The 15,410-nt window shown below is 35.7% G+C and overlaps 1 protein-coding gene across 3 annotated transcripts; it reads left to right on the plus strand.

Moving 5' to 3' along the window:
• The first annotated feature begins 1,093 nt into the window (after positions 1 to 1,093).
• Positions 1,094 to 9,511, plus strand: LOC124845132 (putative disease resistance protein RGA3). Of its 3 annotated transcripts, XM_088115514.1 has the most exons (3): positions 1,094 to 3,472; positions 4,933 to 4,943; positions 8,414 to 9,511. In XM_088115514.1, exons 1-3 carry the CDS (start codon positions 1,392 to 1,394, stop codon positions 8,977 to 8,979), a joined length of 2,658 nt encoding a protein of 885 aa, XP_087971640.1. In that variant the 5' UTR covers positions 1,094 to 1,391; the 3' UTR covers positions 8,980 to 9,511. The 3 variants fall into 3 exon arrangements, with proteins under 3 accessions (XP_087971640.1, XP_087971639.1, XP_087971641.1); XM_088115513.1 differs by lacking the exon at positions 4,933 to 4,943 and having other exon boundaries at positions 1,094 to 3,510; positions 8,459 to 9,511; XM_088115515.1 differs by lacking the exon at positions 4,933 to 4,943 and having other exon boundaries at positions 1,377 to 3,503; positions 8,425 to 9,511.
• Positions 9,512 to 15,410: the final 5,899 nt, after the last annotated feature.

A 15,410-nucleotide genomic window follows, 5' to 3' on the forward strand; every position in this document is an offset into this window, starting at 1 on the left:
GAAGAAAAAGGAAAATAGTGGAGGAGAAAAGAATGAGAAAGAGTAAAAGAATGATGGAAAGTGGTGGATGGTAAAAGACAGTGGAAGGAGAAAGAAAAATACAATAGAAAAAAAGAGTAGAAACTGATACTGTATTACCTTTTAACCCGAGTTAAATAAAAGGAATTAATCCTTTTAAATAAAATGAAAAAAAAATTAAAAAGAAAATAGAAGAACATTGAATAAAGTCCACTGAGGTTAAAATACTAATTATAACAATTTATGAATTAATTATATTCTTTAATAATCAAATTGATATTATATTATAATATTTATGTGTAATCTTTTAATTGAAGTTATAGAAGATGTAATTGTCATTCTCTTTAGTCACTCATGTATTAAATAAGAGTTTTCTTTTTTCCTAACTAAATTGAACCCAAACTGCATTTAAGTTTTGATAGAGAGGAGTAGTAATGCACTATTTAACATACTTTCTATTTCTCATTTCGTAAGTCATTAAATATTAGAAAATAGAAAATAAAACATTGAATCAAGAGTTTATATCATAAGACGAAAATAATTTTGGAAATTTTTTTCCGCAAAACTAAAACTATTTTTATAAATATACAATAAATTAATTGAATAATAAATTAGTAAATATAAAACACAATAAAACGCAGCGTATGGTTTAATAGAGATGCAAAGTTTGTACACGAAGAAGAAAATTCAAACAAACTGTCACCGCTCACTCTATATGTCTACATGCATACTATGTGCTAATACAAAATAATACCTTATACTTAAGATGAATAATTTCTTTAAAAATAATCAAATTAAGTATATCTTGAATCTAACACATTTTCAGTACTATATAACACACACACACACAAAATAAAAAATCTTACTAATTAATAATTCTTTAATCTTGAATAACAAATTACTTGCTCCTTAAGTCCAATTTTTCCATGTTATAATTTTGCCAGAATATTAAATCACAAGAAATCTTTTTTCTCATAAAACTGGATTTACAACAGTTGTTATGAATTCAGCCAGAATTGAACCACAATCAATAACGGAAGTTATTTGAATTAATCTTCATGTCATCAATGGATCCATCGCCATCAAATAATACATATAACATGAGAAATGGGTTGAGGAGTAAGCAGAGTGATGAGGTATATTAAAGTCTTTTATGACTCTGACTTCAAATTTAACACAAAATTTCTCATAACACGTGTACCACAAAATTTGCTTGTTTATTTTTGTCCGTCACATATATCAAACATACTTGCTTGTTTCCATTCAAAACAGTATAGACTTGACGATGGAAAACAAGCATGTATGAATAGGGACCAAACCATTCCCCAAACCACAAACTTGCATCTTAACTCTGTTTCTGCTCTTTCGTCAACATGGCTGAATATTTTGTCTTTGATATTGCTGAATCACTGGTAAGGAAGCTTGCTTCTTTTGTTTGTGAAGAAGCTTCTCGTGTCTATGAAGTGTACGATGATGTCAAAGGGATCAAAGATACTCTGTCAATTGTGAAAGGTGTGCTTTTGGATGCAGAGCAAAAGAAGGAGCAGAGGCATGGGTTGCGTGAATGGATCAGACAGATTCAGACTGTATGCTTGGATGCTCAAGATGTGTTGGATGGACTTGACTGCCAAAACGTCAGAAAGCAATTTCTCAAAGCTTCGGGCAGCACAAGGATGAAGGTAGGACACTTCTTTTCTCCATCTAATTCTCTTGTTTTCCGTTTTCAGATGGCTCGGCAAATAAAAAACATTAGGCGTAGATTGGATAAGATAGCAGCAGATGGGAACAAGTTTGGTCTTGAGAGGATTGAGGTTGACAGCAGACTTGTGCAAAGGAGAGAAATGACTTATTCCCATGTTGATGCTTCGGGGGTGATTGGAAGGGAGAGTGATAGGGAAGAAGTTATCAAGCTTTTGATGCAACCTCACCCTCATGGTGATGGTTATGGAGATCAAAGTGTTTGTGTTATTCCCATAGTGGGTATTGGAGGGATGGGGAAGACCACACTTGCAAAGTTGATGTTCAATGATAACAGAATGGATTATCTTTTCCAATTGAAGATGTGGGTGTGTATCTCTGATGACTTTGACATAAGGCAGATACTGATTAATATCATCAACTCTGCTTCTGTTTCAGCTTCGGCCACAACTACTGCTATTGCTCACCAAGAAAACATTAAAAACTTTGATATTGAGCAGCTACAAACTGTTCTTAAACTGAAGCTTTCTGGTCAGAAGTATTTGCTAGTCTTGGACGATATTTGGAATGATAATCGTGCAAAATGGACAGAGTTGAAAGATTTAATTAAAGTGGGTGCAGTTGGAAGCAAAATCTTGGTGACAACACGAAGTAACTCAATTTCTTCAATGATGGGCACTGTTCCCTCGTATGTCTTGGAAGGTCTTTCCATGGAGAATTGTTATGCTCTGTTTAACAAATGGGCATTTAAGGAAGGCGAAGAAAAAGAATATTCAAATCTAGTAAAGATTGGAAAAGAAATTGTGAAAAAATGTAGAGGGGTTCCAATGGCAGTGCGAACATTAGGAAGTTCTCTGTTCCTAGTTTTTGATTTAGAGAGGTGGGAATTTGTAAGAGACCATGAAATATGGAACATAAAACAAAACAAAGATGACATTTTACCCGCTCTTAAGTTGAGCTATGAACAAATGCCTTCTTGTTTAAGGCACGTTTTTGCGTTCTTTTCTCTTTATCCTAAAGATTATGGCTTTTGTAGTGCTGAGATTCTTATTCTTTGGGAGTCTCTTGGATTACTTCAATCTTTTGGTGGAAATCGAAAGCTTGAGAATGTTGCAAGGCAATATATTGATGAGTTACATGCAAGATCGTTTCTTGAGGATTTTGAGGACTTCGGGTACTATTACTATTTCAAAGTACATGATTTGGTACACGATCTTGCTCTGTTTGTTGCGAAAGAGGAGCTTCTAATGGTAAACTCCTTTACTCGTTATATTCCTGAGCAAATAAGGCATTTATCAGTTGTTGAAAATGATTCACTTAACCACGTTTTGTTCCCCAAATCCAACAGAGTGAGAACTATTTTATTTCCCTTAAAAGGAACTGGCATAGAAAGTAAAACTCTTCTGCATACTTGGACAACAAGATACAAACACTTACGGTTTTTAGATTTAAGTGATTCCTCTTTTGACACATTGCCTAATTCAATTGCTGAATTGAAGCATCTACGAACTCTCTTTTCAGATAAATGCAAAATAAAAAGACTTCCTCATTCTCTATGCAAACTCCATAATTTGCAAATTTTGTCTCTCAGAGGATGCATGGAGCTTGAAACATTGCCTGAAAGATTAGGAATGTTAATCAGCCTTCGGAAATTGTATATAACCACAAAACAATCTATTCTGCCTGAGAATGAATTTGCAAGCTTGAGAAATCTTCATACTTTGAGTTTTGAATACTGTGGCAATTTGAAGCTTTTGTTGAGAAGGGAACAACTCGCTTTCCTTGAAGTTTTGGTCATTCATGTTGAAAAATAAACAAAACAGAAGCTATTCTGTTACAGTGTGTGCGGTTGTGTATAAATAAGCATTGTATCATTCATTTACAGGTTAATAAAATTTTTGAGGTATTATTCAGTTTACCTGTGTGCATTTGTGAGTCTTTAACCGGTTGTTTCTCTGCATCCTGGTGTTGCTCAGCCGTGCGTGGTGGTGATCTCCAAAGGGGCTGAAACCCTAGCAGAGCTCGGGGTGCTTTCATTCTCTCTGATTCTCATTTTTCTCTCTCCACGTTCTGTCTCTCTCTCACTCTCACGTGCTCACATTACTTTTAAAGTAAAGTAATATCTGAGTGTGGGAAAATACAATTCTGCCCTTTTATTCTAATATGGTATCAAGAGCAAGGTTGCTATCCTGAGGTGTGTGGAAAAGTGAGTATTGTATTCTGGAGGTGTGTGTATCCAGAACTGCAGAAAAGGAGGTTTCTTTGACTGGGTTTAGATCAAAGATTCAGAAAGAGAGTAGCAAGAAAGGATGGCTGGAATTGGAGGAATTCAGGGGTCATTACCTGTGTTTGATGGCAAGAATTTTGCAGATTGGAGGATCAAGATGTGGGCTGTGTTTGGCTTTCAGGATGTGTTGGAAATCATTGAAGATGGAGTGCATGTGTTGAGTGAAAAGGCAACCCAAGAACAGAAGAAAGAACACAAGATACTGGAGAAAATGGACAGCAAGGCCAGGTTCTTGATGTATCAATGTGTAAGTCAGAAAATTTTCAACAAGATCTCTAATGCAGCCACTGCAAAGGAGATTTGGGGAATGCTGATGAAAACCTACGGTGATGGAGATAGAAATGCAAAGGTTAAACTGCAAGCTTTAAGAAGGAAATTTGAAACTCTGATCATGGAGGAAAGTGAAACCGTGGCTGAGTATTTTGATAAAGTCCAGGAGTTGGTGAATAAAATGAGAGCTTGTGGTGAAAAGGTAAATGATGAGTACATAGTAGATAAAGTCTTGAGAACCCTAACTCCCAGATTTGACTATATGGTGACTGCTATTGAAGAAACCAGGAGAAGAGAGGATATTGACAATGAGGAGCTACTGCATTCACTAGAGGCTCATGAGTTACGTCTCAATGAACGCAGGCAATGTCAGGAGCAGGCCCTACAGGCCAGATCACAATGGAGAGGTAAAAAGGGGTTCAAGAAAGGCGAGAAAGGAGGAAAAAAAGGAAAAGATTATGTGGATCAGCAAGGAGAAGAATCCACTGAATCTGGAAAAGAGAAGAAGGCAAAGAATGCTGATGGAGAATGGAAATTTGATAAGAAAAAGGTGAAGTGCTATAACTGCCAGAAGCTGGGTCACTATGCAAAGGAGTGCTGGAAGGGTGAAGGGGCCAAGAATAAACCTAAGAGGGCTAATCTGGTCCAAGAAGAATCAGATTCAGAGGCAGTAATTTTGATGGCCTATGATGATGATAAGCAACCAGAAAGTACTGTATGGTATCTTGACTCAGGCTGCTCAACTCACATGACTGGGAGAAAAGACTGGTTTGTGAGAATGCAGAAAGTGAAAAATAGGAAGATCAAATTTGCTGATAACAGCAGTTTGGAGGCAGAATGCTCTGGCAGAGTAGCTTTGAGGGGTGAAGATGGTAGAGAAGTTGTCATTGAAGAGGTACTGTATGTACCTGGGTTAAAGACTAATTTACTTAGTCTTGGACAATTACTTCAAAAGGGCTATGTAATGAAGATGGAAAACAATGGCCTGAGCATTTTCAACCAAGAGGGAAAAGAGGTGATCCAGGCTGAAATTTCCCAGAACAGAACGTTTAAAGTGGTGATGGAGGCAGTAGACCATCACTGTTTTACTGCAGCAGAAGAGGGAAATGAGTGGCTGTGGCATCTCAGATTTGGACATCTGAATTTTAAAGATCTATCAATGCTAAGTCAGAAGAATTTGGTGACTGGCTTATCAAAGGTAGATGTTCCAAGAACTGTTTGCAGGGAATGTGTCCAATGCAAACAGACCCGTGGCAGTTTTCAAAGATTTTTACCTCAGAAAACTGCAGAGAAAATAGGAGTGGTGTACTCAGATGTTTGTGGCCCTATGCAAGTAGAGACACCTGGGGGTAGCAGGTATTTTCTACTATTTTTGGATGACTGGACCAGAAAATGTTGGGTGTATCTCTTAAAGAGAAAAGGGGAAGTACTGCAACATTTTCAGCAGTTCAAAAATATGGTTGAAAGGCAAAGTGGGAATAAACTGAAGATACTGAGAACAGATGGAGGAGGAGAATATGTCTCCACTGATTTCAGAGACTATTGTGGAAAAGAAGGGATTGTTCATGAGGTTACTCCTCCCTACACGCCTCAACACAATGGGGCAGCAGAGAGGAAAAATAGAACAATTCTAAACATGGTGAGGTGTATGCTGAAAAGCAAGGGACTACCTAGTTTCTTATGGGGTGAGGCTGTGTTGACAGCCACCTATGTACTAAATCTGTCTCCAACAAAGAGACTCAAAGATGTCACACCAGAGGAAGCTTGGTCAGGAGTGAAGCCAGATGTGAAGCATCTGAAAGTATTTGGGTCCCTATGCTACAAGCATGTTCCAGAACAGCTGAGAAAAAAGCTGGATGATAGAGGAATTCCACTAGTGATGATTGGGTATCATGTTACAGGAGGATACAAATTGTATGATCCTGTAACAGGTGCTGCTTCAGTCAGCAGGGATGTTAAAGTAGATGAAACTGGAGAATGGCAGTGGGAGGATAAAGAAAGAGAAAACCCAACCATTGTGTTGGAGAGTGAACCTGCAGCAGAGTCAGAAGCATGCAGGAGGGAGGAAAGTGTTAGGAGGTCCTCTCGGGTTACTCAATTACCAACCTATTTGAGAGATTATGACCTAGCATATGAGGCCACTATCTCATCAGAAGGTAACTTTGTTCACTTTGCATTAATAGCAGAAGCTGAACCTTGAATTTTGATGAGGCAGTGAAGGATGAGAGATGGAACAGGGCCATGCAGGAGGAAATTGGGTCAATTGTGAAAAACCAGACGTGGGAACTGACTGAATTACCTCCTAACAAGAGACCCATAGCTCTAAAATGGATTTATAAGTCTAAGATAAATCCTCAAGGGGTTGTGACTAGATACAAAGCCAGATTGGTGGCTAAAGGTTTTTTACAGCAAGCTGGAATTGATTATGGAGAGGTATTTGCACCTGTGGCCAGATTGGAGACAGTGAGACTAGTAGTGTCAGTGGCTGTACAAAACAACTGGGCTTTACATCAATTAGATGTAAAGTCTGCCTTCCTAAATGGGGACCTGGAAGAGGAAGTCTATGTGGTTCAACCTCAAGGTTTTGAAGTCAAGAAGCACATGGACAAGGTATACAGGTTAAAGAAAGCCTTATATGGGCTTAAGCAAGCTCCAAGGGCCTGGAATCAGAAGATAGATGGATTCATGGGAAGCATTGGCTTTGAAAAATGCGTGTCTGAACATGGAGTTTATGTTCAGTGTTATGAGAAGAAGGACAAGAAGGATATGGTGATTGTGTGCCTGTATGTAGATGATATGTTGGTTACAGGCAGCAGTGATGAGAGAATTAACAAGTTCAAGGCCCAGATGCTAAAAGAGTTTGAGATGAGTGACCTGGGTAAACTGAGTTACTTTCTTGGGATTGAATTTACTACAACTGATACAGGTATGATGATGCATCAGTCTAGATACATTACAGACATGTTAACTAAGTTTAACATGGATCAATGCAACTCTGCTATTACTCCAGCAGAGGTGGGCATAAAACTGGAGAAAGATCCTGAGGAAGAAGTTGTTGACCCGACTGAGTATAGAAGAATGGTTGGGAGCCTAAGGTACTTGTGCAATACAAGACCTGATATTAGCTACAGTGTGGGCTTGGTCAGCAGATTTATGCAAAACCCCAGAGTGTCTCATCTGAATGTTGTAAAGAGGATCCTAAGGTATCTAAAAGGTACCACTGAATATGGAATTCTTCTGCCTAAGTATGGATCAGGAGGAGAGGGAAGAGTAATTGCTTACTCTGACTCTGACTAGTGTAGGGACAAGGGTGACAGGAAAAGCACAGCAGGATATGTGTTCTACTTTGATGGAGCACCTATCTCCTGGAGCTCTACTAAGGAACCTGTTGTAGCTCTGTCTTCATGTGAAGCAGAGTACATTGCGGCATGTGAAGCCACTTGTCAAGCAGCCTGGCTTGACTCACTGATGAAGGAGTTAAAGATTGAAGGGAGAGGGAAGGTCCGACTACTTGTTGACAACAAGTCAGCCATTGACCTGACTAAGCACCCTACCTCACATGGTAGGAGCAAACACATCGAGACACGATTTCATTTCATCAGAGAACAAGTAAGCAAGAAGAAGCTAGAGGTGGTGTTATGCAGATCTGAAGACCAGATTGCAGACATTCTCACCAAAGCACTGAAGGGGGAACACTTTCTAAAGCTTAGAAAGCAGATTGGAGTGGAAAAGTTGAAGATTTCACCGATCAATCGGTAAAATGGGTTGAAAATTTTAGTTTTTCTTCAAAATCATGTTATCTTTACCGTTTTGTTTAGGAGGAGTGTTGAAAAATAAACAAAACAGAAGCTATTCTGTTACAGTGTGTGCGGTTGTGTATAAGTAAGCATTGTATCATTCATTTACAGGTTAATAAAATTTTTGAGGTATTATTCAGTTTACCTGTGTGCATTTGTGAGTCTTTGACCGGTTGTTTCTCTGCATCCTGGTGTTGCTCAGCCGTGCGTGGTGATGATCTCCAAAGGGGCTGAAACCCTAGCAGAGTTCGGGGTGCTTTCATTCTCTCTGATTCTCATTTTTCTTTGTCCACGTTCTGTCTCTCTCTCACTCTCACGTGCTCACATTACTTTTAAAGTAAAGTAATATCTGAGTGTGGGAAAATACAATTCTGCCCTTTTATTCTAATAATTCAATCATGTGGGAGCCTACAGCTTTTACCTCTTCATGTTCTTCCTAAACTAGAGGTTCTGATTGTATCAAGGTGTGAGATGCTAAATTTGAACTACGAAAGTTCAATCCACAGATTGAGGATGAAATTCCTGCATCTTGAGCATTGTCCGAAGATGCACACATTGCCTCAATGGGTTGAAGGATCAGTTGACACTTTGCGGACATTATTAATCTTGAATTGTCACAGTCTTGAGATGTTTCCTGAGTGGCTCAAAACAATGAGTAGTCTTAAGAGGCTCCATATTGTTAACTGTCATAAACTGTTGTGTCTCCCCAGTGAAATGCATAGCCTCACTGCCCTTGATGATTTGACCATAGAAGGTTGTCCTGAATTGTGCAGAAAATGTGAGCCACAAAATGGTGAGTACTGGTCTTTCATCAATCACATCAAACGCGTTTCCATTGGAGAGACAAGAAAAGGGAAACTCCTTGTTCGAATGCTGCAGCAGATGCGGTTAAGATTGCGCGATCAGTAACACTGAAATGTTGCATAAAAAACATGCTGTGGCTGAATATTCCATTTATTAACAACGAAAAATTGTATGGGACAAGAGAATTAACAAACTGTTCAGCATTTGTAAAGCCGTTGCTTGTAAGTATTTGCATTTCTGACCTTTCCTTTGAATACTTCAGCGATTAGTTTGAGAAAGAGTCATAAATTTCGAAATTTTTATTTAACTTCATATTAAATTATTATTCATAAAAAAATTCAAGATGCATAGCTCTAAAAATTCATAAAATTATTATTCATAAATTTATTATTTTAAACTTTTAACATGTTTTATTTAGTTTTGATGAATTTTTCCCACAACTGCAAGCACTAAATAACTCTTTTTTGTCAACTCTTTATGCATAGCTCGATTTGCCTTTTTGTTGTTCCTCACCGAGTCTAGGTATTCCCACAAAATATATTAACTTTAAATTTTTATTAAATATTATATTAATATGTTTACTATCTTTTAAGCTTATAAAAAATAAAATTTATCTTAAATTTTAATTGACTGAAAATAAATTGGGTTTGTTCTTGTTTTATACGTCACCGCTAGAACTGTCAAGTAAGCCCTTTTAATAAGATTTGGCCCTAGCCCACGTGGGTTGGGGCCAAAAAAGCCCACAGGACCAAAAACAATCATTCACTAAAAAAGTCCACAGGGTTGAAAGCCCCTAAAGCCCTATGGGTCAGGGCCAGCCCATGGGTTTTCTTTTTTACAAAATTTTATATACAGAAACATAAAATTATTGAAAGATACTGTGAAAGAATCTTCTAAAACAATCTCACCAATTTGAACCTATTTTAACATTAGATACTGTGAAAGAATTCATTGAAAAGTAACTTCCATTTTGAACCTCCTGGACACCATAATTGACAGGGAGAAGAATCACCAACCCAACAAAAGAACCCATTGAAAAAACCTTAATGCTGCAAACACAAAAATAATAGTAAATATAAACATAAGAATAAAATAGTAAAATTAAGCAAAATACAATAATGGCAGCGTTTTTATTACAGTGCATCATCATGAATGTTAAACATTGGATAATGTACAAAACTACTTTAAGAAAATTAAGATAGTAATTTGTTATTCTATAAGATAAACCTTTGCCCAAAAGATTAAACCTGTTTTGACCAAAAGATAAAACTTTCACCTTTGCCTGATGTTTGTTCCACTCCATCACAGTTTTGCATGTATAGAAATGAAGCAAATCAAATCTATAATAAAACTTGCATGTAGATTTCGCTACAAGTAATCACAATAACCAAATCATGCAATAACAGATGAATTGTAGTTTATTAAAAATAGCTAATAGAAACTCAATCAATAAAGTACCATTAAGAAGTATGTGCACTGCAACGCCACAATAATATTCACATCCATGCAAGTAAACTTTCAATTTTATTCTTTTGCATTTTCAACTTCTTTAGAGATTTTTTTGAGGGCATCATAAAATATAAATATTTGCATTAGCCATAGAATCTGAATAATACACCAAATGCTGGGATATCTTAGAGCCAAAACCCGCCCAAACCATTCTCACTTCGAAAACAATCAAACGCAGTTAATCATAGAGTGACCCATTGATTCTGGAAAGCCCAAAACAGTGACAATATGGAGAAAAGGAAATGAGTGAAAGGGAAGTACCTGAGACAAAGCCAAATGAAACATCTTTTATTCAATGTTGAAGACTTTCAACATCTTCTAAAAGTTTAGACTCATCACTTCTCTCATGAGCAAAAATATATCTTCAACAATTTCGTCTATCACAAGCAATTGAAATACAATCAAACAACTAGTCTATAATTAATAATTTAATGTAAAGTAATTTTAAAAATAATAACATATACACTCACCGCTAGGATTTTCAGAAAATCCATATAGCCAATTTTGAGTACAAATCAACATTTGCACGTGCCCAGGAAGAATGGAGCTTCTATATTTCGAAAGTACACGCCCACCTTTGCTAAAAGCTGACTCTGATGCCACTGTAGTAATGGGAATACTAAACACATCTCGAGCCATTATAGACAATATGGCAAATTTTTTCTCATTAGTCTTCCAATATTTGAGCACATCAAAATCTTCACTGTCTTCATCATCATCTATTGTTGGTTCATCTAAATAAACATCTATCTCGTTCTTTCCAATGATAGATTTTGATTCATTTTGATACATTTTAAAATCCTACAATGCATTACATATTAATTATCAAAACAAAACTAGAAAAACTGGAAAAAAAAATGAACACTAGGTATAAAATGCTTACCGAAATAATCCTTGATCTCTTAAACTTTTTCCCTTCAGTATTGGACTGAGACATCAAGATGGATTCAGTAGGTGATTGGGAAAGAGAAACACTAGAGGTAGAAAAATTCTTTACATATTCTTTAAATAACCTCTTGAACTTCTCTAACACTTTCTTTGTTTTCTCTGCATAGGTTAGAGGATCCAATTTTTTATAACAATATGTTATAAAATCAACCTTTAGTCGTGGATCAAGAATAGCTCCAAAAGCTAACCCAATACTATACTCCTTCCAATACTTTTGAAACTTTTCTTTCATATTCATAGCCATATCCTTTAAGATGACATCTTCATTCAACAAATTCTCTTCAATGATAAGCTGAATTTTCCAAATTTGCATAAAATACAAGTTTGAAGTGGGATAAGATGAACCAGACATCATGTTTGTAATCTCATAAAATGGTTCTAAGAATTGACATATTTTCTCTCCCCTATTCCATTCCTCAGAAGATGGAAAATTTTTATAATTTCTATCAACCACTTTGAGAATTTGAAAAGCTTCCTTATATTTGATTGCACTTTCAAGCATTAAATAGGTTGAATTCCATCTTGTAGTCACATCTAATCTCAAACCCATGCTCATATTTATGCCAACATCACTAACACATTCTTTGAATTTGAGAGTTCTTCCATCTGATGATTTAACATACTTAATACTCTCTCTAATATTATGGATTGCTTTGTCAATCACCTTTAAACCATCTTGAACTATCAAATTAAGAGTATGAGCACAACATCGTACATGGAAAAACTCACCATCACATAATAAATTTCTATGAACACAAAGATGGCTTTTTAGAATGTCTTGCAAATTATTATTGGCAGAAGCATTGTCCAGGGTAATTGAGAAAATTTTCTTATCAATACCCCATTGCTTTAGGCAATCAAACACAACACTTTCTAGTTCAACACCTGTATGTGGTGGTTTCATTCGACAGAAGTTAAGAATCTTACTTGTTAATTTCCAATTTTCATCAACAAAGTGTGCAGTTAGGCAAATATATCCCTCAGAAGTAACTGCAGTCCAAACATCAGATGTTAAAAAATTCTATTAGGAATCCTAGACATCATTTCCTTAACTTTATCCTTCTGTTCAAGGTATTCCTTTTCCACATCTAAAACGGTAGTGTTCCTACATTTCATGTCAACATTAGGATTAATGTATTTTATCCATTCTCTAATTCCTTCATATTCGACAAAATTATAAGGAAGACTATGTTTAATTATGGCTCTTGCAAGTAACTTCCGATGAATTTTTTGATTGATTTTTCGGATCCCAAACTTTCCTTCTTGGTAAAGATCCACATCTAAGTTTGCAATACTTCTACATGCATTGACATGCCGACTTAAATGTGAAGTTCCATAATTGTTTTTAGTAACAGGATGTTTTCCAACTTTGTAGTTATTGCCACAATACTTACATGCAACCTTTTCAATGCCATCCTCATCTTTTCCTATTTTTGTGAAAAAATTCCAAACATTTGAGACTTCTTTTTTATTGGTGGTAGCACTCTCAGATGGACCAGGAGTTTCAGATGCAAGATCATCAACCAAAGTTAAAGGATTACTCTTAAGGTGGTCCATATTTAAAAGCTATTGCACACAGCTGCATAGATAAATGAAAATTATTTTTAAATAGGTCTTTCTTCTATAGAACTTTATGAAACATTAATGTAAATCCTATAAAACTAAGAATAAATTTATAAATATATACAACTCATCTTTCAGCTAAACACACCAGGTGAGAAATGGATAATGATACTGCCTAATGGTTCATGTGTTAGTCTTTCTTACAGAAGATCGTACAAAAAATCAAAGTAATTTTGTACCCTTCCAATTAGATTAGCCAAAGATAAAGCTATATCATGTTAGTTTAGCATCTAATACTATTCGGAACTTTCAAAGAAGAAAAAAGTAATGACCTTTGTAATTGAATAGCGGCAAAATTATTGAAAGAAATAAGAATTTAGCACAAGAAAGTTTAATTAAAAATGATGATAGGGGAAATAAGATTTTGTATTCATACCTTCTGCTTCTGCGACCAAATTGGTCCTCTCACTTGACTAAATTGACCCTTCTTCAATCTGCACAATCTCCTTCTCTATTGTCACAAACCTATCTAGAACTTTTGGAGTGCTTATAAATCTAACAAACCTATTGAAAATGAACCAAAACAGACAAACAACATCGGTCTTATAAAATCATTCCACGTGATTATAACCTGCACATAAGTAATTAAAGAAGGCTAAACATTCTAATCCAATTTATCTTGGTCTGATCTAAAAACAGTTCATATTTATAAAAGAAAAGATGAAGTGAATCTCTTTCCATAAGAAACAATTCCTCAAATCTATGCAAGTCTGGAGAGTTGTAAATTCCTGTGCAGCACGATAATTTTTGTGGCACAAAACTCAAGTCTTTTTGTTTGCAGCATACTTTCTGAGAGTATCTTAGCTTTTGACACAACTTGGAAAATTCATCATTATGTGTGCTCAGATTACAAAAATAAAGGGTTAAAGAAAATAGTCTAAGCATGCACCTTGGATTAACTGACATGAACATTTTATCATAAAGCAAAACTAGAGCAAGTTTTATCACTTCTTTTGTTTTGTTCTTTGTCTGTGAAACTAATCAATCTCTTTTTAACAGAACAGAGTCATTAATGAATTTTTATTGTAGCATGTAGAGAAAAAATTATTTTCATCATTGCTTTTTATCTTAATTTTCTTATCATGTGTCTATTTTTCATCATTAATCTATTTATAGAAGAAAAAAAGTCATCATATTTTTCTTATTTTTGTAAGTATAAAAGTTGCTGAATGTAGGATCTGCATAGATGAGCTGACTGACAAAAACAGTAGATGCTTGATCCTCTCTCAGTGCTACTTACTAGGATGGCAAAGAAGTTTATTCAAATAATCTTGCAAACTTTCAATGACGTTTAACTCAAATTTAAAATAAAATTTCTACTCACGGTCAACAATAACTGGACAAGCAGTGTTCACAACATACATTTTATAGATACTTCAGAATTATAGATAGTAATCATTCAATCCAACTCACTATCAAAATCAGAAATCACATTCCGTTCGAACATATTCTACATCTTCATACTAACATATTACAACTTCAACATTTAAAAGCTAAGCTAAAAAAATATATATATACTTACCTTCAATGGAGGGTCTAATTCAAAAGGGGTTTTGATTGGTGGAGATTGTTCCAAGAAGTTGGGGTTTTTTACAGTGATTGCTTGATTGTAGAAGGCAACGATTGGTCATGCTTGTTCAAGATGTTGGGATCATGGGGGAGTGTTCTTTGCATTTGAGCTTGGGATTTTAGAGATTGAAGTAGGTTTGTGCTTGTAAGAGAATGATCAGGGAAGAAAGTTCGTGAGAGATGTGAAGGAAATGATGCCAGAAGAAGGAGTTGTGAGAGTGCACGAAAACTATTGTTTGGGGTGAAGGGGTTGACCCGGCCCTAACCCAATATCAATCTCTTTCATAGGGCTGTTGGGGCCGGGGGCTGTGAAAAAGCCCCCTGAAATGTGGGCCAAGAAAATGGGGCTTATTTTAAAGAAGGGTCAGGACTGGCCTTGGGGTTTCAAATTAAAATGACAGCTCTAGTCACCGCTAATGTAATCCAAAGAAAAATGTATAATATTGTAGTGGAAAGGGGAGAGAGAACATGTTTATTCGGCCAGATTAGTTGGTGTTGCAGTTTGTAAAGAAAAGTTTAGATAACATCCTGTGACTAATGGCAGCTAGTCCTACAAAATATTCTGTTCATCTTGTGACTTTTTCCACTGTAGAATTATATGGCCCAAAATATTGTTTAATCGCAATTGGGATATGAATTCTCAAAATTAATATTGTCTAAAGCTATAATTTTTCTATTTTTGTTTCGTTTTGAGTTGGATTAGAAAATACGTTCTGGATATAAATTTTTGTATTTTTTTAAAAGAAAAAATAAAAAAAATAAGAAAATAAGAAAATAAGAAAATAAGAAAATGTAATATTGAATGTAAAAATTCTGTGTGTGAAAGCAATATTTTTCATAAATTCATGGAAAAAGCAAGTGGCATTAATTATTGGCTAGTTGTAATC

The sequence above is a fragment of the Vigna umbellata genome, chromosome 5 (assembly GCF_029865625.1).
Source record: "Vigna umbellata cultivar VRB3 chromosome 5, Vumbellata_1.0, whole genome shotgun sequence".
In the NCBI taxonomy this organism is placed as follows: Eukaryota; Viridiplantae; Streptophyta; class Magnoliopsida; order Fabales; family Fabaceae; genus Vigna; species Vigna umbellata.